Source organism: Vespa crabro, chromosome 1 (assembly GCF_910589235.1).
Source record: "Vespa crabro chromosome 1, iyVesCrab1.2, whole genome shotgun sequence".
NCBI classification, from domain to species: domain Eukaryota; kingdom Metazoa; phylum Arthropoda; class Insecta; order Hymenoptera; family Vespidae; genus Vespa; species Vespa crabro.
This window is the reverse complement of record NC_060955.1, coordinates 15,029,116-15,056,882: the sequence shown is the minus strand read 5'-3', so window position 1 is coordinate 15,056,882 and position 27,767 is coordinate 15,029,116. Positions and strand designations below refer to the sequence as shown.

General features: G+C 32.6%; 1 protein-coding gene and 2 long non-coding RNA genes across 13 annotated transcripts in view; 1 reads left to right on the top strand and 2 right to left on the bottom strand.

The window, feature by feature from the left end:
• The window catches only part of LOC124426223, a 30,436-nt gene extending 19,732 nt beyond the window's left edge, over positions 1-10,704 (bottom strand). The window contains exon 1 of one of the 2 annotated variants that reach the window (XR_006942675.1): positions 4,179-10,704. This is a non-coding gene — a long non-coding RNA (uncharacterized LOC124426223). The remainder of the gene's footprint in view (positions 1-4,178) is intronic. The other variant, XR_006942676.1, reaches the window with a different exon arrangement.
• LOC124426158 (sodium-coupled monocarboxylate transporter 1) lies at positions 3,548-26,936 on the top strand. 10 transcript variants are annotated; one of them, XM_046967597.1, is made up of 6 exons: positions 3,548-4,130; positions 21,189-21,716; positions 21,797-21,971; positions 22,043-22,200; positions 22,293-22,433; positions 24,797-26,936. In XM_046967597.1, the coding sequence occupies exons 2-6, from the start codon at positions 21,361-21,363 to the stop codon at positions 25,947-25,949; spliced, it is 1,983 nt and encodes a 660-aa protein (XP_046823553.1). In that variant the 5' UTR covers positions 3,548-4,130; positions 21,189-21,360; the 3' UTR covers positions 25,950-26,936. The 10 variants fall into 10 exon arrangements, with proteins under 10 accessions (XP_046823553.1, XP_046823535.1, XP_046823495.1 ...); XM_046967579.1 differs by having other exon boundaries at positions 21,103-21,716; XM_046967539.1 differs by having other exon boundaries at positions 21,072-21,716.
• LOC124426219 lies at positions 26,881-27,539 on the bottom strand. The gene is made up of 2 exons (XR_006942673.1): positions 27,348-27,539; positions 26,881-27,182 (listed from the first exon to the last, which is right to left on the bottom strand). It is a non-coding gene; the product is annotated as an uncharacterized LOC124426219 (long non-coding RNA).
• Between the last annotated feature and the right edge of the window lie 228 nt (positions 27,540-27,767).

Below are 27,767 nucleotides of genomic sequence, written 5' to 3'. Positions count from 1 at the left end.
TAATTTAAGCAAAAATAGAATGCTGTTTCAAAAATTCAAAAAAGATATGTCCTAGATTAAACCTTTGTCTTTAAAATGAGATCTTGTTCATCAAAATTGGTCAAGAATTACTCTTGTTCTCATTGATGATATAAATGATGTTTTCGACATTTTTCGCGAAGAAAAACTTTAGTATCGAGGTGTCCTTCGAAATTTGAGGCCAAAGAGAAGAAGCTCGTACTTCCACTACTGATTTTCATATACTCTCTTGAATAGTGTATGTTTTATTGGGTTGGTAACTAAGTGATTGCGGATTTTGTCGTTTCCTTCTTATTTGAAATCCGCAATCATTTAGTTGCCAACCCAATATATCCGTGAAATAACGATTGCCTGCTTGGTTGTGTACTTAAATAGCTGATGTTCAGATTTTCTGAACATTTTCAAATGCAAAGAATTACGTTTCACGATGCTCGCACGGAGAATTTATGGTAATTCATTCGATCATTTTAATGAGATTTGACCAAATGGTTCTATGTCCAAAATAAGGAAATACGTGTCCAATCGTTTAAGTTAATGAATCTGAATTTCTAAAAAATTATTAAATTTTTGAAAAATTTGTAGTTACTTTTAGATTTTATAAACTAAAAAAATAAAGATTCTAAAAGTAATGTGTAGTATATTGGCAAATATCTAGATCTGATTCAAAAATCGTAGGTTCCAGGCTAAATGATTTTAGTGATTTTTTTATTGTATCGATGTAAACAAAAATAATGAATTAACTTATTTTTTTTTCTTATTTGCTAATTTATTAAAGTATTATTATCCATTATCTTATATTTATTTCCTCCACTGATAAAGATTAAAATACAAGTTCGTTTTCACATTATCTACGAGATTTTTCTCCCAACGCTATTTTGTTATGGTTTTCTCTTCGGGAGATTACTTCATATTATTTAGGAGTTCACTTTATATTATTACTAGTACTTATATTATATACATCATGACACATATGATGACGATAATTTATGATAACAAAAGAAAGAAAATGTATCATTTCACATGGTGGACACATTTTAAAAAGTACTTTTACTTTTTAGTCTCTATCTAATATTTAAACAAAGTATGATATTTGACTTTTATAGATTATATACAATATTTCTTACAATGAAATAATTTCAAATTTTAAAGTGATTCAAAGAATTATAAAATTTACTATAAATTTAATATAAATTAAATTTTGGAGGTACTATTCAATTATTATTTCATTTTCTTTTATTATAAATTTTAATTAAATTCCTCATTCCTAATTTTACAATAACAAATTTAATGTTTTTTATTATATTCACATTTTTTCGCCAAATATATTGAATCTTATATCATTTGTACTATATGTATTATATTTATCTTCGCACATATTTGGTTTGCCTTACATTTATTGATGATAATATAATATAATCGTATTCCTTTTCAAAGAAGTGCAATTTTATTCTGTAGACTTTTACGATCCATCAAATATAATTTATTTTGTGATGAAAATGCGCATATGGTTTTGTGAACTAACATTTATAACATAAAATGCAAAACCTTCAATACTGGTATATATAAAAAGATTTATTATTATCAAAATATGAAGAATTGTATAAACATTATTAAAATTGATAAAGTATATGAATAAGTGTGTAACGGATTAAAAACTATACTACGTATTTTTTATAATAATTATACACGTATACTTCTTTGATATTGTTAGATACATGCATCTTTTATGAGAAAATCAATGTGAGAATCGAAATTATAATGAAAACGTAAAAATTGGAATAAAAATGAAGACTAACGTTAGATTATGAGATAGCTAAAAATAATAATGAAATAAAGCGTGCATATACGGCAACATGTATAGATACATATATTATAGATTTACATAGGACCAAATAGAAGATAATATTCCACTGACTTATTCATCGGCAAAATATTAATTCTTATCAATCTTTATTAGGACGCAAACTCGGCTCGACTCGGCCGAGAGAGTTGTTTTTAGTTCAAACCCGTAATATTGCTCTCTGTTTTTCTCTATCTCTTCTCAGAATCCTTTTATCCATCTATCTCCTATCTTCCTCTTTCTTGTTCTACCATATTTTCTTTCTTCGTTGCTCTTTTCTCTCTCTCTCTCTCTCTCTCTTGCTCTATCCTTCCATCCATACACACAAACCTTTTCTATATTTACTTTTAATAGGATAGAGAACCAAAAATGCACTCGCGAGATTCAATTTGGAGTCGGTGAAAGTATAATTGATAGGACTTAGACGCAACTCACGGCCTCTTTTTCTCATTGACCTAGTCCCAAAGATTTATTTATTTTTCGCGATTTAAAAAATTTTTTTATTCTTCTGATTAAAGTGTCGACCTTTTTTTTATTAATAAAAAGAAGAAAAAAGAAATCCCCGAATATGTCATTTACGCGTCAACGACGTTTTCAACACAAATTTTTCTCTTTGGAGCTTCGAAGGAGATGAGAAAGGGCCTTTGTTTTTCTCTTCCCATTCAATGTCAAAAAAATCATTAAAATTGTAACTTCAATCTCAGAAATAACGTGTTCTTTTTTTAAAAATAGTACATTGATCGTTTTTTTATCCCTTCGATGCTTGACAATGCATAGAAATTTTGATTTAGAATTTTAAATTCTTATCTTATAACTTCATGATGTAAATACGTACACGTATACGCATAATTAATATTTCGTACCACCCAATGTACTTTATTCGAATGAAAAATAAATAAACATGATTAATTTATGATAACAATCAGTTACGACCAAATAATTACATGCATTATGAAAATTTCAACTCAGAAAAATAATAAAGTTCTCCAAACTTTTGTTATAAAGAAAATGTATTTTTAAAACCCACAGAAAATAGCAAAAGTAGTAACAAAATGATTTAAGATTCTTGGATATCAAATAAATTTCTTTTTAATTTTTAACCCTCTACGTCATCGCTTAAATTATCAAAGTAATGTTTAAAAACTATCGAAAAAAGATAGATAATCGTTGAACTTATTTCATCGGATTAGCACGGAATTTGGTCGTTATACAAAGAGCTTAAACAGAGGGAGTAATAAATGTCCTGGTGCAAGACTCAATGATGGTCGTTTCATCCACGCGGTTTCGTTAGCGCAAGTGACATGATCTTGACCGATTACCGTCGCGTTGTGGAAACTGTTAGATTTCACAACCTTGCACCGAGTGCAACCGAGAAACTCGTTAGTCAACGGCGCACGACGTCATTAAAAGAAAGAGAGAGAGAGAGAGAGAGAGAGAGAGAGAGAGAGAGAGAGAGAGAGAGAGAGAGAGAGAGAGAGAGAGAGAAAGAGGAAGAGAGATCGTTGTCATTTCGTTGATTTCCGATCTATGTCGGTCGCTTCGGCGGTATATTTCCACTTGATCTATTAAAGGTTCACTGTTCTCGAAGAAAATCAAATTCTGTTTTTTTTTTTTATTAAATTATACGAAAAGATTCGACGAAGCAAGTCGAATTAACCTCTAACGTGACGTGTCGAATTTGAGTATTTATAGAAATTGTTACACCACACGAGAAAATTTTCTCGAATAAATAATTCGACCGTCGGGCTTTGAAGTTCTCGTGCTTACAAATAAACATTATTATCGATAATCTCACTGAAATACGAAGTTTCTCGTTGAGAAAATATGCTTATAAAAAAGTAACCGATAATTTTTTTAATGTAAGAGAGAATCCTGCGTATAATAATGGACTCGTAATTGGTAGTCAGTGTGTGTGACTAGAAATGATGCAATGTGCTTCGTATGTTTTTTCAACAGACTGGCCTCTACCGGGCTGAGCACACTCTCACACAATCAGTAGCACGACGTCGACTGACCATGTCGCACGAGTTTTCACACGACGGAATCGAAGCATAGCCTAAATCGTAATACGGAACTGTCGAGTGACCTTTAATATTATTTGATCGATCCATCGAACTCGGCTGATCTTTAAATCTTACATAAATACAAGTGGTCTTGAACTCCATTTCGATTTCGTAAATGAATGATCGATACGTCGAAAATTTATTAACTAAAATGGCGGTGCAAATGACCAAGTGAATCAATTAAATCGATAATAAAAAGGAAGAGAAATGTACGTTTCATATAATATCAAAGAGAAGGTAAAATTACAAATACCTACTCACGCTTTTTCGCCACGTAAACATCGTTCCACAGCCATAATTTTCTCCGAGCCTTTTCTCTCTCTCTCTCTCTCTCTCTCTCTCTCTTTCTCTTTCTCTCTCCCCTCTTTTTTTCTCTTTCGCTCTTACACTCCATCTATATTCGTGTTTATCACATTATTTTAGCGGAACAAATTACCGGACACTGAAAAACAATGTCATATTTATTCTGAATAATTAATAATACGCGCTCTGGCTTTCCGCATAGTTCGAAACCATTACTTTTATAGAGTTTTCGGACTATATACTTACGGACTATACACTTCGGACTATATACTTTCCGAGGAAAGAAAAGTTCGTCAAATAAAAAAGCTCTTTTCAAAAATTTCCTCTGTGATGATCGAGTTAAATTTCTTCCGGCTGTTAATTCTCTGAAAAATTTTTCTTGATTTTTCTCTTTTCTCTTCTTTTCTGTTTCTCCTTTTTTTTTACTTTCCTTACCTCGCACATGAGACCACGCTAACAAAAAATGAACGCATCGCGTAATAAATTCCACGGCGAAATCAAATTTTCATTCGATAAATCAAACTAATATTATTCACGTAAGAAAGGTCTTAGAATTAGTCGTAGGTTCTTAGAAGATCTTAAAATTAGTCTTCGGTTTGGACCGTCGAGAAACGAGAGGACGTAAATTTCCTCTGGCCGGCTCAAATAATCACAGAGCAAATTGTCGAAGTTAACGATGCCAAATGCCTATTTATACCGAAGTTAGTGTTGGTCGAGTTAATGAATGTCACAGAGCACGTGCGTGCTCTATCGACGTTAATAAATCATGTATCGATCTCTCTCTCTCTCTCTCTCTCATTCTTTTTCTCTCTCTTGTTTCTCCTTTTTTTACTCCTTTATCTTTATCTAATGCTATCTGTCTTTTCCTCTTCTGTTATTTCTCGAATACTGCATTTATCGAGATTTATAAAAAAATATATGATATATAAGAGCTAGTTTTTTTTTATTGCGATTTGATCCAATTTGCGATAGCAATATTATAATAATATCTTCACAAAAAAGATAATGATTACAGAATCTTTATTATTAATCACGCACGAAGATACAGAAAAAGTCCTTGATTGTTCGCGAATGTGAAAAATGTAATAATATTACTGATAATAATATTAAGTGTCAAAATGAATAAACATTAAATTTATAACTTTGGTGAAAGCGCATTTAAATGGTTTCGAATATCTTGATTTCGATATTGTAGCTGACAGTATGCGTGTGATAGCATACGAAAACATTTACGGATATTTGAGATCTCATTGTTATAATCGCTGATGTCATTCGATCAGAATTGTACAAAAAATGTCTGGATATTAGCCATTAGCATTAGAAACTGTATAGCTTATTTACTCGAGAATGACCCATTTTCTTTTTCTACTTTTACAAAGAATATAGTTAATGAAAAAAAAAATATAGATATGTCAAATAAATGAACTAGAATCAAACGTGTGCCTTATTTATGTTTTTCTTTGTGCTTTTTAAAAGCGACGAAATTTTCATCAATGATTTTATATTATATTATATTTTATAAGTATAAACATTGACGGAGTAGTTGCCATAGCAAGGTATGATTGGTATCAGTCTGATATCACGAAATGTCGACAAATTTCAACGACGGTATAAGATAGCCGTATATCAACGTATCGGTTTTCATGATGCGTCAAAATTCGTTGAATTTGCTTACATAGTCAAGTTTCATAGCAAAATTTCTTGCAAGATATTATATTTTGTATGTATGAATGCACATACCAATCATATTTCAAAAAGAATATAAATGTAATTACTTATTTAAATATAATAAACAGAATATTAGCTTAAGTTAAGATCGTGATTAAAATTGACAGGGTTAGAATTAATAAGAAGAAAAGAATTAATGAAACGTTGGATGTCTTAACTTTTTCAACAAGCATCATCAATATAGTTCCTTCTCTCTCTCTCTCTCTCTCTCTCTCTCTCTCTCTCTCTCTCTCTCTCTCTTTCTCTCTATCTATCTATCTATTTTTATCTCTATCTTTTTCTTTCTCCTTATGGAAAAAAAATGAAACATTGCTTCGGTATAACGGCTAGAAAGTTTCGAACGAGACTCCTGCGAAAAGTTTCGCCGCCGAGCAAGGAGAAAAAGCGAAGCATATGCGAGCATCTGGTGTTATCAAAAACGTCTCTAATGCGCAACGCGGTAAGCTGGATAATCTGTCAGACATGAAACGTATCAAAGTTTTTTACGATCGAGCATCCCACTTCCTCTCTCTTTCTCTCTATCTCTCTTTCTCTTTCTCTCTCTCTCTCCTCTCTCTCCCTCTCTCTCTCTCTCTCTGTCTGTCTCTCTCCCTCTATCTCTATCTTTATCTTTGCCCAATATTTCAGGGTCATTCGACGAGAAGAAAGTTTCGATCTCTGCTTTAAATAGATTTTTTGCTCGATAAGTTGAAAGCTTGTTCGAGAAAAGAACGACTCCTTTCAATCTTCATTTTCATTTTATCTTTGAGTTGACAATTTTCGTCATTCAACGTTGTTACAGTGATAGTTTTCGTCACGTATTATACTCCATACTATGCGATAGTATATTTACAAGAGTTTATACCCTAGTTTGATAAACTTCTCCTCTCTCTCTCTCTCCCTCTCTCTCTCTCTCCCTCTCTCTCTCTCTCTCTCTGTTTCTTATAGACTACAGTGTTTTCACCATCTCATTTCCGTCAGAAACGTTCGAGTGGATTTGCATTGTAAAGCCAACGCTCTCTTAACGTCCTATGTACGCAATTTTGCCCGTTTGCAGCGTCAGTACAAAATTATAAGATCCGTTCTCCTCCTGCTCTTCTTTCTCCTTTTCCTTTCTTCTTCAACAACCATAGTAGCTAGCAGCAAGAGTGGCCAAGTATAAGAAACCGATCTGTGACTCGAGTTTCTATATGGTGCTAGTATAATCCGAGAAAATGTATGCGACATAGAAACGACTCGCGAAGCTCGTTACGAAGGTAAAGAGAAGCAGTGTTGGAAGCAGAGCCAAAGTGGTTCGTAGATACTTTCAACCCTGACACACGTAACATAGCCTGGACAAGTCTTGCGAAGCAAAGCTCGTCGACTTTTTCGTCGACGATCAAGCGACTCTCCAAACTTTCTCGGCATCTCTCTTCAAACTTTTTAATTAATCTCCCTAGCCGTGAGCGCCAGGAGGTGAAAGGTCCCATTGGCGAGCGGCTTTAAGCAAGCTTGACCTAGTCGACGTCGACTTTGCACACCCTACAGTCTTGAGCGTACGTTATTTGATCGAGAAAAAGAAAGGAAAAACGTTTACTTAAATCTTTTTTCGTTGCACGAACGTTATCGCTTTCTTATTTCATTTATTAACTCGTCACATTTGAATATTAATTCTCAAATTTATAATTCAATATTATCATTATCCTTGATATTATTATTCTCAATTTTATGCGATAAAGATACGACTTTAAAAATATTTGTAACGAAACACGTTTCGGAAAAGAATCGATCTAATGAGTCGTTTCGTTTGGGTAATTAGAAAAATATATATGACAAAATGCTACGTCTTTATTAACACTATTGGCAATAAATATTGAACGTTAATTAAATCGTTAATGTAATATTTTCAATATAATAATGTAATATTTGCAAAATATTTTCTCGTATTGTAAAGACAACGTAAAGAATATTTCGTGTTGAGTGTATGTGATTTGCATCACGGATTCATATTTCGAAATGATCAGTCGATACTCTCGGTCGTATAGGCTATATCCGGATATTAGTTTGAAAATTCGTTCGCTCTTGGATATTCACGGGAGGATTATATTATCAATCAATCGTCAGGAGCACACTTTTCGAAGGTTCGATTTTATTTATAATGAATAATTCTGCCAGGTGATATGCGATATTCGCTCTCCACCGAGATTATAGAAATGTTCGAGATATTTGAACGTTTTCTATACTTCAACGTGTAATTCTTATTATTTCTCTTTTACTTTTTACGATGATACATCAAATCGATTAAAATTATAATGGACAGTATCTTGTAGTAATACGAAATTTCATAACAAATATTGCATTAGTGACAAACATGACTCTATCATCATTCCGTATTCGTGATATTTTTTCTGAAGAAAAAAAGTGCGATGGGTTTTCACGAAATTAATGGACTCGAGTACTCGAGAAGTAGCAAAAATACGCTCACAGACAATATGACGTAAAGAAGTGAAAAAAAAGACTACATTATGTGTTCCCAAGAAAACAAGGTAATGTAATCTATCCAATGATCTCGCGCGATTCATCGTTCTTCGAGATCGTTTGACGCAAAACGACAAGCAGTACGAGTTGTCCGGGAAAGAAGTATAACGCGGCGCCACGACCAACGCAGGAGCAACGATGCGTCAACTTCGAGCCACGTGCTAACCACTCAGCGGAGGTTAAGAATAATCGAGTATACGTTGCATCATATTGCGAATTTAAAGATTAATTTGAAAATAAATAAAATACGGAACCAGCTAAACTTGTTTATTCGCAATCAGTATTATATAAATATAGAAAAATATAAATATTTGCTTTTTATTTTTCCGCATAGTAAGTTATAGGATGTTTACTGATTATCTCAAAAAAAAAAACAGAATGCTGATGCATCGCTAATGAATTTTCATAAATTTATTTTCACGTTCTTCTGCATGTATTAAAATAAATCAAAATTATAATATCTACACGGGGATATTTAAAAAGAATAAAAATGTTTTCAAGAATAGTTAACAAAAATATGCTCATCCACGACAGGAGATTGCGATCGTATCTTTATCAAGTCGTATATTTCGTTTTATCGGAAATCGGACTCAGCGGCTATGACGTGCGTTTTGCATGAAACAAGACGAAAAAAAATTGAGAGAAAGAGAATACACGTAAAAATAATGGTGTTTTGATAAAATATTGATAGAAAGAAACAAGAAAGGAGAAAAAAGACCACCAAAGATCATTACTCATTGAGCAAGTAATAATTCTCAGATCGGATTAAATGCGATCAGAGTTCGAATTGCGATTTGATGCTGATTACAACACGGCTTACTACCTACCGTAACTCAGAGTAGATCATATTGAAATGTAATCTACCGAATTGGCTCGTACTATGATAAATTTTCTAATTTCAATACATTAATATTATATATAGTTTGGAAAAGGATAAATGTGAAATGATAAATAAGAGAAAAATGAAAGAAAGAGAAGAAAATCGATATCGTAATCATTGCCTTGAGAGAGCAGCCTAATAATTAATTTAAGCAAGAATAGGAAAAGAGTAAAGAAAGTCAAAAATATCGAACATTTTAATTTAATACAATGACTGAAACGAAGTACGATTTGCGAAAATTTTCTTTATATCTAATATAATTGTCACGTGAACTCGAAACGAATACACTACCAAACGATAACGAATTTTCTTCCTCTCTTTTTCTCACGTATTCACAAAATTACAGTACGTACGTGTTTTCATGAAGTAAAAGATAGAGAAAAAGAAAATTTGATTTGCGTTTTTAGATTCCGAGCTTGCTTTTTTTGTTCTTATTCCTTTTTCGAAATTGTATTGAAAAAAGATAGAAAGAAAGAAAGAGAGAGAGAGAGAGAGAGAGAGAGAGAGAGAGAAATATCGATGGAAGAACTGCTTTAATTTTCCACTATAAGCGAATCATTTAAATGACGCAGAAGCGAAGAAAATTTACATATTAATCGAAGAGTTCCGGAGACGCGCACCAGATTTTGAATAATTCTTGAAATCCGTGTAAAAGCGAAGGCTCTGCCAGAAGCTGCATCACGAAAATGAGATAAGAGACTACACTTAGCCACTATTCTACGACTACCGAAACGAGTTTCGATTGGTTTTGTGATACCTCAGTTCTTTCGTAAAGCTATGGAAGTCAAGGTGAATTCAAAAATTTACCGAATCTTGAATAACTATATAGTCTCGTTATAATTTTCAATGAACTCTTTTCTTCTTCTTTTTCTTTTCTCGAGACGAAGAAAAGTATTATAAAATTAGTTAGAAAGTAAATTTCAACAAAAGTAAATCCTTAACGATTATTCAAGCTTCTTTCGAAGGCGTCTTGAAAATCAAAAAAGAAAAGCCAGTTTCTCTATCGTCTTCTTCCACGTTTACTCTCCTATTCGTAGAGTATTATGAGATATACAGCGTCTTTCATTTTGATCAATCCGTACAATTTATTTCCGAAAATAAACGTAACGCGGAAAAATGACTTAAAGGAAGTACACTAGAATCTCAGGAAGATGCAGTGGCTTCAATATTTTCCGAATTGCCTTGGTTTAGATGATAAGGAAGCTGAATTTTCTTTTGTGAGAATAGTACCGACGATAGTTTATTCTTGACTCTAATAAATAACACTGAAAGCAATTGTTTTATTATTTTTATAACACATCGCACATTATTTTTATTAATTATTTTATTTTCTTTACTAATAGTCAATACAAATATTGGGTTAGTCTATAAGTAATATCGGAATTTGTAATATTTTATATATATATATTTCTTTTATATACAATATATTATATTATTTATATATATTAATATATATATATATATATATATATATATTAATATATATGTATATATATACGTATATATATATATATATATATATATATATATATATATTATATATAGTATTGTATGTGTGTATATGTTTATACATAAAATACAACTTTCGACATTACTTATTGACCAAATTAATAATTTGCTCAACATTATTTTAACATCAACATCGTAGAAAATGTTTGTCCTCTTCACGTAAATTCATGAGTTGTTTTAGTTTCTTCGGTGATCTACTGACAAGATCGAAACACGACAATTCGATCGGGATTCATAAACTTTCTGGGCTATAGATCCGAATTTAAAGCTAGTAAACTTCGACTTTATTTGATATATTAGTCTTCAGTAGCAAATTTATCTTTGGAAATACTATAAACTCGTCGTACTGTTGCCCTGACTCGTTTCTATTTGTTCTATTTGTTCCACAATAAACAACTCTTTTGTCAAACGTACGATCGTTAGATAAGAAATAAATAAATTATTTATTCGTGTCTGTAGTGATCTTTGTTTCTCGTCTTATTCATAATGATAAACGTATTATAAATTTCTCGACAAAAAGTTCAACGATGATCAAATAAAAATTCCTTATAAAGATTATTAATTTTAAACCTGGCTTAGAGATTACAGTCTCAAAGATTCATTATGAGATCGCAGTACATTTAAGAAATGCAGTCATTCAAAAATTATACTTCGAGTTTAATTTTTTACAGAAAAACTATATTAATACACAAAAATATTTATTTTCATCAATTTATTTTCAATATTGATATTTAAACAAAATATCAATATTCCATTTTGAGAAAATGAGAAACACAGGTTATGTTTTAAAAAGAAAATTTTCATGTATCATATATATGTTTCTGATTAACTGCAACCTCTGCTAAGTTAAAATGTTTTACAAGCGACTAATTTATAAAGATTTGTGGAAAAGTCATTAACGCGTAAAGCTCGAACGGGAACTACGGGAACAGGTACGTAGTATGTACAATATACATATATACGTATTAAGGCGTCAGCATGCAAACTTTTGCGTTGCTTTTTTCTTATCGAATAAACAAAATCTGTCCTATCTTGTTAGATATTTGTTTCGAAATCATGAATTTCTTATTTAATTAGCGATCTTAGAAATTCTAGAATTTAGAATTTATCACCCATCCACTGCTCATTACGACCATCTATCACCTCTCTGTTGACAAACGGATAATTTCATTAAATATGCATTAGATTATCATAAGAAAGACGTAAGGCGATATATCAAGAGGAAACCAACATTGTTTTCGAAAAATGAAAATTTTCCATTTTTTCTAGCTTTCTTCTTTAGTGAACAAACAACTGCGATTATGATCGTAACGTAACAATCATAAATTAACAAATGAGTGCTAATCGTCACGACAATAGAAAAACGTGACGACTCTTTCGTAATACTTTATCTTGACTACACAGAATTTTATATACGACAATATACATCTACAAAATGTATTTTAATATACACCTACGTTAAATAAAACGAAGAAACAAAGTATAATAAATAGTTTTACGAACGGTCATCGTGCTCCGTTCTTAGTGCACATAAATACATTTAACGATTATCGTTTCGTGACTCGGACCTCACTGATATAATGTATATCCGATAACAAAATCGTAATGTGAACGTTGCTTTCGATATATTTTTTTTCTCTTACATTTTCACGAAAAATTCTTAGAACATTCCTTAATGTGCTAAGAGTGCTCAACTCATTGTATTACATCAAATTAAACGTGACCGTGAAACTTTCAATTTTAATCTTTCTTTTGCTTGTAGGTTTTATAAAAGTCCAATAAAAAAATTAATCGTATAAGAATCGAGGCTATAAACGTCCAAATCTTCAACGTTATTACGACAGTCGGACGTTTGCTATAAAGTGGTCTATAATTTATTATGTATGGAAAACTTTTTGATTAAGATTAAATAGTTTTTGTTGATCGTTATCATCGCATAATCTCTATCGTATCCGTTTCCGAGAAAGCGTTAATACTTAGAAAAAAGAGCGAAAGAGTCGCTACCATTTCTGTCTTTATCTCATCTAACGACTTCTGTTGGATCGAAGAGGGCTAAAGGAGCCATTTCTTGAAACCTATTCTTTATATAAGCTAGTTAACATTCACGATATTATATTTTAACATTTGTTTGAAAAAATATTTGAAATTTATTCATTGTCATACATATATGCATTAATTATTAGGAGGATCTTTAAGTATTCTCAACTTTATTTGAAGGATAATATTACCTGGAATTTTTTTCAAATAATCCGAAATAAAATTATTCAAAACACCGGAAAAACGTACGAACTTATGTGAATTAATTCGACAGTTAACACGTTAAAATTTTTATGGTTTGTCATTGAATTATATTGTAATATTCATCGGAGGGATTATTTTTCGTTACAGATGCTTTGTGGACGGTATAAGATCAAAAAACGATACGTTTATTGAATGACCGTTAATGATGGTTCTCCGATCTGATTATCGAAGTATTCCCGCAGCCAGCACATTTCAGTAATAATGGAAACGATCGAACAATACGTCAGGATTCTTCATTGGCCGTTTAATCGGGCATAAATCGTTGTTACATCAATTACTGGACAGTCCTCGTGATGCATCGTAATATGGAACATTGTAGAACAATTAAACGCCCGGCTCGAATCGTTATGAGAAACCGAACTTATGGAACGCAATGCGATGTCAAATTATCAAGTAATGACGTATACCACTCTATCTGGTTAATAATGCGCTATTATGCAATGTGAATAATTATAACCGGTAGTGTTCGCTCCATCGCCCAGTCAAAAAGCAATTTTGAACTTTCTATCCTCTTCTCTTCACATCTCTCTTCTCTCCGTTTAGAACCTACACGTAACAATAAACACGATCTCACATGCTACGTTTAATCTTTTTGTAGCTTGATCGAATAAAATAATTTTCCCCTTGGGCAACGATATCATGTAGAAATATTATAGGAAATTGGCGATTTTTTTGTGGGAACCGATAAAGGAAATTTTATTTCCCGTTCTCCTAACCTCAATAGCTCCCTAACTAGTTTAAATGAAATTTCATTCCACCGGTGGTTAGAACGTTATCGTTGTTTCTCGTTAAATTAATAACTTCGAGACAAGCCGCTGCATATTCTTTGTTTACGCATAAGAGATTTTAATTTCATAATCTATCTCAAGATGATAGGTGGTGAATGAGAACACGTAATAGCCAAACGGTAAACAAAATCAATGAAAACGATCCATTTCGTAAATCTGTGTTGTGTTGATCGCAACCTCAAACGAAACTTCTGTAATATATTTTTTCTATATATAGTTCATAAAACTTTAATGAATAAATTTTATAGATTCGTACCATTCTTTCAACATGAAAAACAAAAAAGATAGATCATTTCGGCTCGAAAAAGTGATTGTGTAACGACTGGAATGTGTTTAGTAAAGAAAAGTTATCTGCGTTATCAGCAGCCATCAGGTCCGATTTATAGCTATTCCTGTAAATTTTAAGATGAGCCATGCGTATCTTTGTAATGAAATTCTTTGTAAAACGGAGCTAATTATGAGTGTGTTGAAATTTGCAACAAAGCGAAGTTACGAGCTCGACGCGTAACGTTATATGGCCGGTTCTCTTTGGTCTCTCGCATTGTTTGAACAAATAACGCGAACGAGCGAACTCACAAGGACGGCTCGCGTTACTGACGTTCGATCGACAGCAAAAATATAAATTTTACGATTCGGGAAGTTCCACTTTTCTTATAATAAAAATCTCGCGAAATTTATGCTCTATAAACGAGCAAAAGCAATGCAAAGCAAATTTCGGTCAGAAAGACATCAATTAGGTGCTTAAATAAATGCGAATGCTATTACCAAGAAACTATATGTGCTTTGATTCTATCCTTTAATTACAAAGATTATATTGTCACGGATCACCAACAACCTATTACAGCAATAAATGCACTCGTACATAAACAAACAAAAGAACACGATTGTAAAGAACAGGCAAATTTTCATCATTCCATTTATCAGAATAAATTATATTACGTTCGTTTCATTTTGAGAAAATTAATAAATTTTTATATATTATTATTGAATGTATCGTTAAACGATTTCCAGTTTTAATAGTCATCGTTAAATTATATCTACTTCTTTCGTTTGTCGAAAAATCAAACACTTTTCTTTTTTCTTAATTAATGTCATTGATAAACAAGTGCTCTCTTTATATTAGACTACATACATTGCCGATCATTTAATTAATTATTTTGTTTCTTTTACGCCACAAAGAAAATAAATACACTAACATTGCGAAATAAGAAAGACGTGCTGAAAAACCGTGTTATTTAATTAATTAATGATTCCACTCAAGTGTAATCAAAATACGTGTATTTTCTCAAACGGAAACATATCAGTCTTATAGTTGACTACTCTTGGCACATATACATATTTATATACTTTTCAGTCGATTTTTCAAGGAAGATATAAGACCATGATAGAACGTAATTCTCGGAATTAAACCCTTTGATACTTAGCATTTAGCAATATAGAACGGATAGCAAGTAAAATGGGTATCACTAACATAACTTCTTAGATATCTAACAAAAAATTAAAGTAAAATAAAAAATCGAACTCCGTTTATTACCGGTAGGATTTCGAACTAGGGAAAACAATCAATGTAGTTGCAATTTATAAAGAGTTAATATCGTCTCGTGATAGACGAGGGCTTCACGAAAGCATAGAGTAAAAGCCCATATGCAATTTGTACGTCCCACCACTACTAATTTTTTCCCATTCAATCTTGCTTCTCTTGTTTACCTCTCTTTTCTACAGGAAATTGTTATATTATGTTTTTAGTTTTTAAGCTAACTGATTTACGGTACACTTCTCAAACAGCACACCGACGATATTAAATTTAGTATAGTAGTAGAGACAAAAAAAAGAAAGAAAGTCAGAAAGAGAAAGAAAAAACATGCCCTGATAGATCATGAAGTGGCTTATGACCGAAAAGAGCCGATAATACGAGAAGTAACTTGTACATCGAATTTGTTTTCACGAATTACTTCGAGTGAAGCCATTAAAAAAATAAGCTAGATTCATGTTGATACAATACGATGCAAGGGTCAATATAATTCTTCTAACATTGCAACACTACTTTATGAATTCCGAAAACTAAATTCCAAAAACCTTCATCGTATTATCATCTTATCCTTTTTTATGTCTACAGACAGTGATTAGACGAAAATCGAAATGAGGGAATTTTTAATTGTTCGAATACGATTATCCATGATCGATCTATCCATTTTCGTAAAATATTCTAAAATTTCTACGAAATATATTAATTTCAACAAAATTATCATTCACTCGCTCAATTAATCACATGTTTTTATTAGTTTCAACAAAGAAGCTTCTTATAAAAGGCTTTTTAAGGTTTTCATTTGAAACTTCTTCAAGCTTATTGCGCTAATAAATATGTTCTTCGAAAGCCTGGCGATTATCTTTCATCATGGTGACAAATGAAACAAATGATGGTGGCATGCTCTGATGCCAGGTAAAATAGACAACGATAACAACTGGTCGATTAAGCTTGCAAACCATCAAATATTTACCGAGTGACTCTCGCGCTCGTGTATCTATCTTTCCCTCTCTCTCTCTCACTCCTTTGCTTTTCCTTCATTAACTCAAAGAGCACGTGGATCGAGGCTGAAAGTTTGTGTGCTCGATGATCCTCGTCTCGACATTGTCTTCGTCATCGTTGTTGTCGAGATTCCGACGAAGTCAAAGTCTCGTAACAAGATTCTTCTCAATAGCTTTATCGCCAGTTACAGTGTACAAGGTCACTTTCAATCATGACACGAAAACATTATATCTATGAAAAATTTAGGAAATTCATTCATCGTAATGCTATGATACAGTTTATTGTTTGGGCATCAAGAACTGAAAGAACAGGCATTTATGACGTAAAGGTTAAAGACTAATCAAGCTTAGACTCGGTTTAAATTAGATATATATACATAATACATTAAACAAACTGTTCCTATCTATTTTGTTCTCTTCATTATTTAATTTTGCTTCATTATATTTCGAAGATTCGAATAAAATATCTTCGTGTTTCCAAATTTTTCATTACTAACATTAAACACTCACATCACCTAATATAATTAGCAAATTAGCTTAGTACTTAACGTGTATTGTAATTCCAGGTGATAAAATACAAACGCTCGAATGACGTATTGAACTCTTTATACACGCGTAAACTCACTCAGTCTGACCTTGAATCGTATGTTTCAGCGACATTCGCTTCGTAATTGTTTCAACTAATGCAGTAAATATGTATTACGAAAGAGTCACGCTTTTCATTGTCGGGTCTTGCCGCCCTATCTTACAAAAATACTTGTTAAGAGACTCCCTAGAGTTACTTGCAATGAAAAAAGAGACGGAACGAGTAACGAAAACGGAAGTATGAAAGGATTAGGTGATTTCCTATTATTATCATTGAAGGAAAAAATAGAAAAAGAAGAGGTCCGACAAAAATTTATTACTTCCGGTAATTTATTGTGTAGAATAGTCTGTATAACAATGTTTAAAGCATCAAGAACAAATATTAAGAAAACACATTTTGATATATTCTACATTGAATAGTTGTATAGCACGAATTTCAATTTAAAAGATACTATTGTTCACAAAAGGCGAGAGAACATTTTGCTTCGTGAATACAACGAGAAATGAATATCGAGCATGCTTTACGAAGAAAAGAGCGTCTCTAAAAGATACGATGCTAAAGTAAGAAAAAATGTAGATATATAATATAGTATCGTTTCGGTCGAGTTGATTAACCAGATCAAAGTTATAATCGATCGGAATTTTTGACTTGACTCTTAAGAAACTTTTAGTCATGTTTATCATGCTTCACTAAACTTTTCACATCTCTATCTTTTATCTATATGCTTATGCTTTCGTCTTTCTACATAGAACTTTCTACTCCGTCTTTTCTCTCTCTCTCTCTCTCTCTCTCTCTCTCTCTTTCTCTCTCTGTCTTTATTATTATCGGAGCAAAAGCACAATCATGTTGAAAGAAGTTCGTTTTTATAATAAAAGGGTCATGAAAAGAAATAAAACGAACGTATATGGAAAAAATGAGAGAGAAAGAGAAAGAGAAAGAGAAAGAGAGAGAGAGAGATGAAGGTAGGATGCAACGTAAAGAAATGAACAGAAACAAAAAAAAGGAAAGATAGAAAAAAACCGCAAGTAAGAAGTAATAAGTTCTCGTTCTCTTCGTGTTAACGATACAAAGGAAATGTCCTCATTGATCACAAAGATACCACTTGTATACAGTATCGAAAAATATGTCATCGCATACTTCTTCGTTCGCTCGAAAAAGGTGTATTAAGAGAAGGTGGGTAAAATGTGATGAAAATTAGGTTCGTTAAAAAAAAAGGAAAATGGAACGGGACCAAGATAATACACAAGAAAGAAAGAAAGAGAGAGACAAGTTTCATGAATTTGTAGCACCGTTTTGTTGTACTGTTCTCGTATTTTTAGAAATCTTTCTGCAAAGATGAGTACATATTGTATACGAAAATATATATATATATATATATATATATATATATATATATATATATATATATATATATATATAGTTATCTGTATGTATTGTGTACTCCTTCATAAATGGCTCATTTGTCGTAGTTATAAAAGTCAAAAATTTGTTTCATTTGTTAATTCCGTGTTTCACAAAAACAACTTGAAAAGTTCTGATATTAAAGAATTGTGGCTTTTAATTACACATTGAATAAACATCCTGAATTATAAATACATTTGTCATCTATTTTAAGGGTACTTTTACACATTCGTTTTCAATCTGGTAGTGAGACGAAAATGGTATGTACTCAACAATTGTGGATCATCACAAATGTTCAATTTACCGACGTCATCACATGCAATATTCGTTGTAAACAAGCTTATTGTGTCACCCGACAGAGAGAAAGAAAGAAAGAGTAAGAAAGGATACTATATCATATATGTATATATTATGAGAGAGAAAGAAAAAAATAGACAGAGAGAGAGAGAGAGAGAGTACACGTAACAAACTTCATTCCAATTATGGTAAAATATGATAATAACTTGATAAAATTTGATTTACCATAAAGAAGAAGTAATAAAGTATTCTCTTTCTTATATTATTGCGTTACAACAAATATTTCTATTTAAATAATAAGAGAACACAAACTCAATACTATTTCGTGCTTTCATGAAAAAAAATGTTCAGTATTGGTAAAGCCTCCTGTACATAGGTCCGCCATTGATAAAAAGAAAGTTCATGAATAGTAAGCATCCATTACACATCTTTTCGACGAACATTCTGAATCATTCCTCTCATATACTTCTTCATTTTGCAAAAACACGCGAAAGAGATAACGCTATTTTTTGAATCGGCTTTTATTATTAAATGTAGGTCGTGTTCCTTTATCACACGTTGTCCGTGCTGAAAAAGTAGATGAAAAACAAAAAAAAGAGGACAGAAAATACATCGAGGTATATTCTCTGTAGTTTTCCCTATCATTAAAACATACATTCGCGAAGTAAATGAAACACAGAAGAAATATTAACTATCTTTATACGAAAAAAAGAATTGGAAAATTCACCGAACCGTTCTGTTCGATTTTCGTGTAAATTTTCATATAAAAGAATATTCGTTTGAAACACGAGTTTACTTCTGTACGAGTGTCCTTTTTTCCTTCCGGACAAATATCGTTCGAACATGGATTACGAACACCAAATCGAAATAAATCTTATTACCACGTCTCTATCGGTCTTCCAGTATCCACATTCTGGAAAGTGGAATGCTTTTCTTTTCTTTTTATTCCTTCCCATCTATGATCACCGATCTTAGCAGGTACGCATATGATCTTGAGGCTTTTTATAAACGGAGGCATCTTGGAAGGGTTTCAATTAATCAAAATGAAAACCTAATGAATGATCTACGATGAAAGGTGAAGAGAATGAAAAAAAATTAATCTTTGGGTATAATTTCATCAGTTTGCTATCTTTGATAAGTGTCTGCGTGTCTAACGAGAAATCCAAAGATTTTTTACTTGCGTGTTATACAAACATCAAGCGATCTTAATGCAAACATTAATTAAATCGATTCGAGCCTCTCTGTTCTATTGCAAGGTAACGCTGTTTCAACCGAAATGTTCGAACTAATCAGACTCGATCGACGAAATAGTACCAAATTACTCAATAAAAGATCAAGAAGCTAAGGTTTTCAACGCATCCACATAAAGAACCACAATAGCTTTTTCTTCACAAAAAAAAAACATGTCGATTTCGAGAATTAACATTTGTTGGAATGGAAAACTTTGAAACTCTAATGGGACGAATTATAAAGACTCCACGAATGATAAAAAGAGATCGAAATTTTCTTCCATTTAACAGTCATGGATTTGCTATCATCATAGCAAAACATATGATAACGATACGAACATATTCTTCTTTGGAGAATAAAAAGTAAAGAGATTTGAAAAAAAAGAATGAATAATAAAAAGGTATTATAAATTAAAGTTACACATCGTGAAAGAGCTCCGAACGATAGTCAGTTGACAGCCTCACGAGAATAATTTTGATTCTACTTCTTTTTTTATCTCGTCAGACAACGGTCACATGAGTAATATGAATCACATGAGTCCATTTGATAATGATTATGTAGATACTTGTTTGCACAAGCTGACAAGTTGGCGGGATCGTGAACAGGTCAATCGTTATGATTAGTTCTCTTACATGGTCGTCGCAAGTTTCTGCGAGTTATACATCGATGTGCCTGATAAACGATGCAGGAGATAAGAAAGTGGAGAGAGAGAGAAAGAAGAGGGGGCAATATAGTAGATACATTTTTTCAGATTTCTTTCCGCACACTCCCACTTCTTTTTTATAACCAATCAGCCTATCCTTCTCTTTCCTTCTCTATCTGAATCGTGTTTGACACCCTTCTTCCCTCTCTTTTCCTTTCTTTCTTTTACTCCATCTCTTATGCTCTTTGTCCAGGTCGTTAGCATAATAACGTCAAGTGTTTTACCTCGATAGTAGTCAGTACGTGCAGTTGTTCTGTTCGCATCACATCGATCACATTGAGTCACGCTCATTTCGCCAAATTACATAATCCACAATACTCAATACTTCCTACGTTCGAGATACACACGAGTAGGTATATATATATGAATCTATATATATATCCAATATATATATATATGTAGATTCATCTCACACGTTTGCACATTGCCGAAGAGAACAGATATTAAGAACAAGAAGTGGAAGAAGAAGGAAAAAAGAAAAAAAAAGAAGACCTAGCCACGTGACTTTTTCGTTCACAGACAATCTCACGAGTGATCTTGAGAGATAGACTACTAAGCGGCTCTTCGAAGGTACTTCTTTGCACTCGAGACTCGAGTACTCTCGATCCGGATAGTTAAAATCGACCTCGTGGTATTCTCTACGAAGACAACAAGTTCGTGAGTGAAACGGACGTCACCACGATATTTCAAGATGACTATCGAAGCGTCTTCGATGATAGTCGATTATCTGATCTTTATTGCTTTTATCGTTATATCCTTCGTCCTGCCATTGTGGGGAAAATTTCGACGAAAAACGAAAGAGACCAAGGCAGATTATGTCTTCGCTACTGGACACATTTCCATGGGTGCAATGATGTTATCCATTGCTAGAGGTACATTAGGTGTTAGGAGTTTCCTCGGTTATCCTTCCGAACTTTACTATAGAGGCAACGCCATGTGGGAGACACTATATGGCATGCTCTTGGCATACCCCATCGTTTGCTACATCTTCGTGCCGATTTACTACGATCTTGGGATCACTTCAGTTTATCAATACTTGGACATGAGGTATCTATCTTATTTGTTAATAACAAATGATAAAATTATCCTCATATCCTCATCTTTAATCACTGTTAAAAAATGTTTAGATTCAAATCGAAGCTGGTAAGATGCATTGCAAGCTTTTCTTATGTGATACGAAGTTTGTTGAATTTAGCAGTCACAGTTTTCACACCGTGCGTTGCTTTAAAAGCTGTTATCGGTTTACCTTACTGGGCCAGCATAATCGGTATCGTCACGATATCGGTAATTTTTACGTTAATGGTATGTCTCAATGTCGAATCTAATTAAAAATAGCTTCAAGTTTCCAAAATTTATTATGATTGATTTTGCAGGGAGGTTTAAAGGCTGCCATTTTATCAGACGTTATACAGGGACTCATGATGATAGGAATATCGATAGTTTTAATCGTCCAAGGTACCATAGAAGTACCAGGTGGAGTTAAGCAAGTCCTCAATGTCACTATCGAACGTGGTCGTTGGGAATTCTACAAGTAAGTACACATATTTTCTAAATCAAGAATTTTCTTCGTTTCGTATTCTTGTTTAATACAACTTTGTGTTCTTTTATTATTATTACTAATAGCTTCGACATGGATCCTACGCTACGTGTAACGACAATATCAGCAGTGCTCGGTCAGCTTTTCATGAGTCTATCTATTTTCGGATGTCAACAGAATTTCGTTCAGAGGTACTGCAGTATGAAAAGCAAGAGAGAAGTTGTGAAGTAAGAATCATTTAATACTATTCCATAAAAAAAAGAATTTGAGCGTATCGTATAGTGAATTTTTTAAAAATAAGTCTATTAGAAGAGAATCTTGGATAAAACTAAAATAACTATAAAGTTATATATCAAAGACAACAAAATTAATTATGATAATTAAACAGAGATGTATTGATTAATAACATTTCTATACGCATGTCCATAAATTATTTTTGGATTAAAATTGCTTTTTTGAGTAATCAATAATAGGTCTGTTTTCGAAAAGTAGAAAATAGATGTTTGATTAATGATTATGCATTAGCATCTTCCACTTCCTGATAAGTAATTGCCGGTGAGGTAGGTCGTATTAATACGCGGGACTTCCAATGAACGAAATGAAAATGGCGATGTTAATAGTTTTTACATATGACTATACACGTTATTATGATATTACTTCTTATAAAAAATTACAATAATAACAATAATCGACGAGCGAATTATCACTACACAACCTTGTTTGTTGCGGAACATCATTGAAAGCTTATTTTTATTATTTCGCAGTAACTATGTTCTTTTCATTTTTACTTGTAAAATACTCTTTTTGTGTTTTCAATACATCTTTCTTCACAAAATAACAAACCAATTAAAGCATTAACAAGATGTACTTTTTATAAAAGTTAGTAATTCTTAAATATTCATCTTGAAACCTTTTCGTCGACAAAACAAATGCTTACAGAGACTTCCTGTTTTCTCAGCAAGAACATCTGGAAGGAAAATAATTAGATCCAATGTGAACGAGTTCACATACTCGTTAATTACGTTTCTGAATATTTGGATCACGAGACGAAGAAGAATCATTATACCGAAATCTTTTTGTCATAGTACATTATTTTCTTTTATTTTATAAATCTATTCTTTCACGAAAACGTCAATTGATAATTCTTCTTCAGCATATAGCTCGATAAATCGTGCTGAAGGTATTTCAACGAGGTCATTTAAAAATTATATAATTTTGTTGATAAAAATAGATATAGTCAATAATTTTCAACATTATTAGTTAAACTGTTGTCTATAACGGAAAAATCGTTAAAATTTTTTACGGTATAATTTTATGAATTTTTCATATATCCATAACGTCAGCAATATTAACGATAGCAAATTAGGAAATATGTTACAAATACGAGAATAAAAAAGAAATTACGGAAAGTAAATACGTTATCTATTAACATGTCGTGCCTGTGTTCTCCTTGAAAGGATTATTCAAAAATGGATTAAACGGCATTCTCAAAAGTCGAAATAATTCGTAAGCTATCTTTCACTTGCAAAACCCACCCAACTACGTTGCTTCTCCCTTGAGAATTAAATAATTCGATTCGTCGACGCGAAAGTTTCCTAACTCTCTCTTGATTCTTGTTTATCTACAATGCGATAATACAAATGATAACTATAACGATGATGACCCTCTTAGAAATAGTCGTATGAACGACATAAAAAGAGAAAGAAAGAGAGAGGTGGATACCTATTTGAAAGTAAGAAAACAGTGCCGCAGAATTGTATTTTTGAATAATAAACAAGTAGCTAGGGGCATTGTTTGTCTCACTAAATATAGAAATGGTTGGAAAACCATTTTCGAGTTTTCGAGCAGACCACTAACAAATGGAATGCAATATAAAGCTGAGAACAATTCAAATTGCTACTGAATTCAGGCTAACCAATCGGTCAAAGTGAAGAAAATTGTAATTGTCCATTAATGTATCGATCTATCTTTCCTCTGCATTAAACGTTTTTATTATAAAATAATATATAAGATTATTAGGCTACAAAGATTGTGATTCTCGGGCGATTGTTTCGAAACAAACTTGTTTGAAAGTGATTGAAATCGCGTCATTATTGCTTCTATAAGAAAAGAAAGAAGGAAGAAGAAAAGTTCATCCTTTGAAACAGTTAGATCGTACTTTCAAATTTTTCAAAAATTGCTCTCCTTCGATGTAATCGATGTAATCGATAGAACCATTCGTCGAGGTAAATGGCACAAGGCCAAAACTTTCAGTATGAAATACTCGACGTCCAATAAGTTCGATAATATCAATTCAGATCCGATCAACATACGTTCTTATCCATGGAAATCGAACTCCCGCGTATAAATCTTTCGACTACGTTATTCGTTGGAAGAACACATACCCGAAACTTGGCTCCAATCAAGCCGAGAACCAAGATAATCCACTGAGTAAAGTCGAATATAATCCGAACCTAATTCCGTACTAACTCGAGTTGGATTCTCCTTTATCTTCTTCTATCTCTCTTTCTATTACTTTTATTTTCCTAATCGTAACCTGAATTTTCACATATTCACAAACTCGAAACAAATGTTCTTTTTCTTTTTCCAGGACTATGATGGCAAACGTACCGACCATTGCTGTTCTCTTCTCGCTTTCCTGGGTGGTGGGAATGGTGATCTTTGCCAACTACGCCGACTGCGATCCTTTCAGTTTAGGTTATATCTCTAAGTTTGATGAGATTGTGCCGTTCTTCATACAAGACAAATTCCTTAACATGCCAGGTCTATTAGGTTTGGTAATGGCGACTCTCTTCAACAGTGCTCTAACAATAGCTGTCTCAAACTTGAATTCTCTGGCAACGGTAACGTTCGAGGACTTTCTAAGTCAAATTCCAGCACTGAGTAATCTCAAAGATACAATGCAGCTACGAATGATCAAGATAATGTCCGTCTTCTATGGAGTACTAATAATCGGTATCAGTTTCGTCGTAGCTATGCTATCCGGAGTGATAGAATCGTCGATGCTAATGACATCGGCTACTTCCGGCCCTCTATTAGGCGTTTTCATTCTTGCAATGCTCATACCGTGTGCTAATTGGAAAGGTGCAGCCGCAGGAATGATCTTCAGTCACTGTACAACACTTTGGTTGACCTTTGGACATCTCACTGTGGAAACGAAAGATGATATATTATCCTTGTCAACGGAAGGCTGCCAGAATGATACCTTCTCATCTTGGATAACGAAACCAAGCAATATGTTAAATTCCGTATCAAACGTATCAGCAATTGTCAACAATCATAATATCGAACCATTGAGTCTGTTAAACAAAGAAACCTCCGAGAATCCACTGATCTTTATTTATGGGATTACTTATATGTATTACGCTCTGATTGGCAGCGTATCAACGGTTCTAATCGGAATAATAGTTAGTCTATTCACGGCTAATCCCAAAGAAGACACTTACGAACTACACTTGCTCCATCCTATAGCGTACAAATTGTCGAAGTTCTTCCCGGGTAAAGAGAGACGCTATGCGAGTAGTACACGTCTCGACAATGGAAGCAATGTAATGAATGCTACTTCTTCCTGCTCTATTACATCGATTTCAACTGGAAACGAGAAGACAACTACAGTTCATGGAATGCTAGATAATGACGGAAAACTTCACTTTGAACACGATTATATCCAAAAACTAAGCGCTCTGAAGGGTGTAAACTCGTTGGAGGTTACGAATGAAATTTTCAAGGGAACGAGACTATGAGAATGCTCATTAATAACTAGTCCAAAATTCATTTCGTTGATCACACTCGGTGTCATGATATTGTGGACGTGCAAGCTTACTGCCAGACTGTGAAATTAAGTTGAGTATTGAACGATAATATAATACCGATTGAAATATTCGAACTCGACCGACACTTAGATTCGACGTGCCATAATAGAATAGACACGCCGTTCTCAAATTCCAAAAAATGATCGACTGTCAGAACGTATGCGATCAAAGACGGATTATTTAACGGATGTAAAATAATTTCCTTTACGATACCAAACACAGCCGAATCTTGATTGAAGGCACAAAAAGCGTTCTAGCTTCGGCGAAAGACTGACGATCCGGTCGTTGACCGGTGATATTCACTTTTCTGCCATTTTTTTCTTCTTATTGTTCTTTATCACGATATATGAGAGATCCAAACTTTAGAAAGATTTGCGATTACATTTTCGAGATGAAAAAATATTCATCGACTCGAACGAATTTCACATCTAGATACTTTTTTGGTATTATAGATATTTGATCATTTAATATTATTTAAAATGAGAGAAAAGAAGTATTGCGAATTCGAACTTGAATTTAAATAAATTTATCATAATAATGAATTACAAATGATGAAAGCGTACGTATATTTGATACGCAAATTTTAGTTTGCGCTTTTTAATTTGATTTTATTTCTCCTTTTTTGTTTTGTAAATATCGCAGTGTGCGCCATGATTGAACAATGAATGAAATAAATTCTATAATGCCATAAATGTCTATGATTTGACATCAATGAGCATATTTAGCTTTAACACTAATTCTACTATTTTACAATAGTTCGAATATATATATATATATATATATATATATATATATATATATAGCGTAGAAAATTTGTTAATGTTGGATGAGATAATGGATTTTTACTAAATACGTATAAATGTAGATTTTGTACCAAATTAGCGTTTATTATTCTTAAATATAATCTTCACAATTGAACATAGAATGTTTCAATCTATCCAATATATTCTATAACTCGTTATACGCACGGTCCATAATTAAGATAATTAATTATTAATAACAAAGCCAGCTGAACGCACAAAGCCGTTGTGTATTATGATTTACTTTATGCTTTTGAAGAGAGTGTTTACTTCAGTATAGAACGACAATACCTTCGAATAAATGCTGTTGGTTGATAACTCAAATACTTGCTCGGTCGATAAAGTAAGCAGCAATTGACAAAACCTGCTTAGTAGATAACGAATACTTCGATTAATTTTTATCTTATAGATATGGCCATGGTCAGTGAGATTTCCTAGTTACAAGATTTTTTCACTATTTCAATCTACATATATATATATATATATATATATATATATATATATATATCGAAAATGCGCATTCTCCTACCTGTATTTCGACTAATACGTTGGTAGCACTGTTATACTATGGTATATATATAGAACGATGCAGCTGGTTATCGATTGGGCTGACAAAAGCAGATTAAAACCTTCTGTTTTCAACTCTAACACCAAGCGTCGAAACAAAGCCCCCATATTTTTTTTTCTTTCTTTGGTTTTTGAATATTCTGGTAAAAGATAAATTACATTTTTTTCGGAAAGAATAGTTACCGAAAAGGTGGAAAAAAGTATGCAATTCGTCGATTTTACTGAAAAACAAAAATAAATAAAACTACGTTGCATTATCAAAAATAAGAATCTACTTTGAAGTATGCTCTTAAAAACGATAATAGAATAGTTTGATATTATGACGTATCACAAAGTCTTTAAAATGCAAGAACTGTAGTTCGGTATTGAAATTTACAGCGAA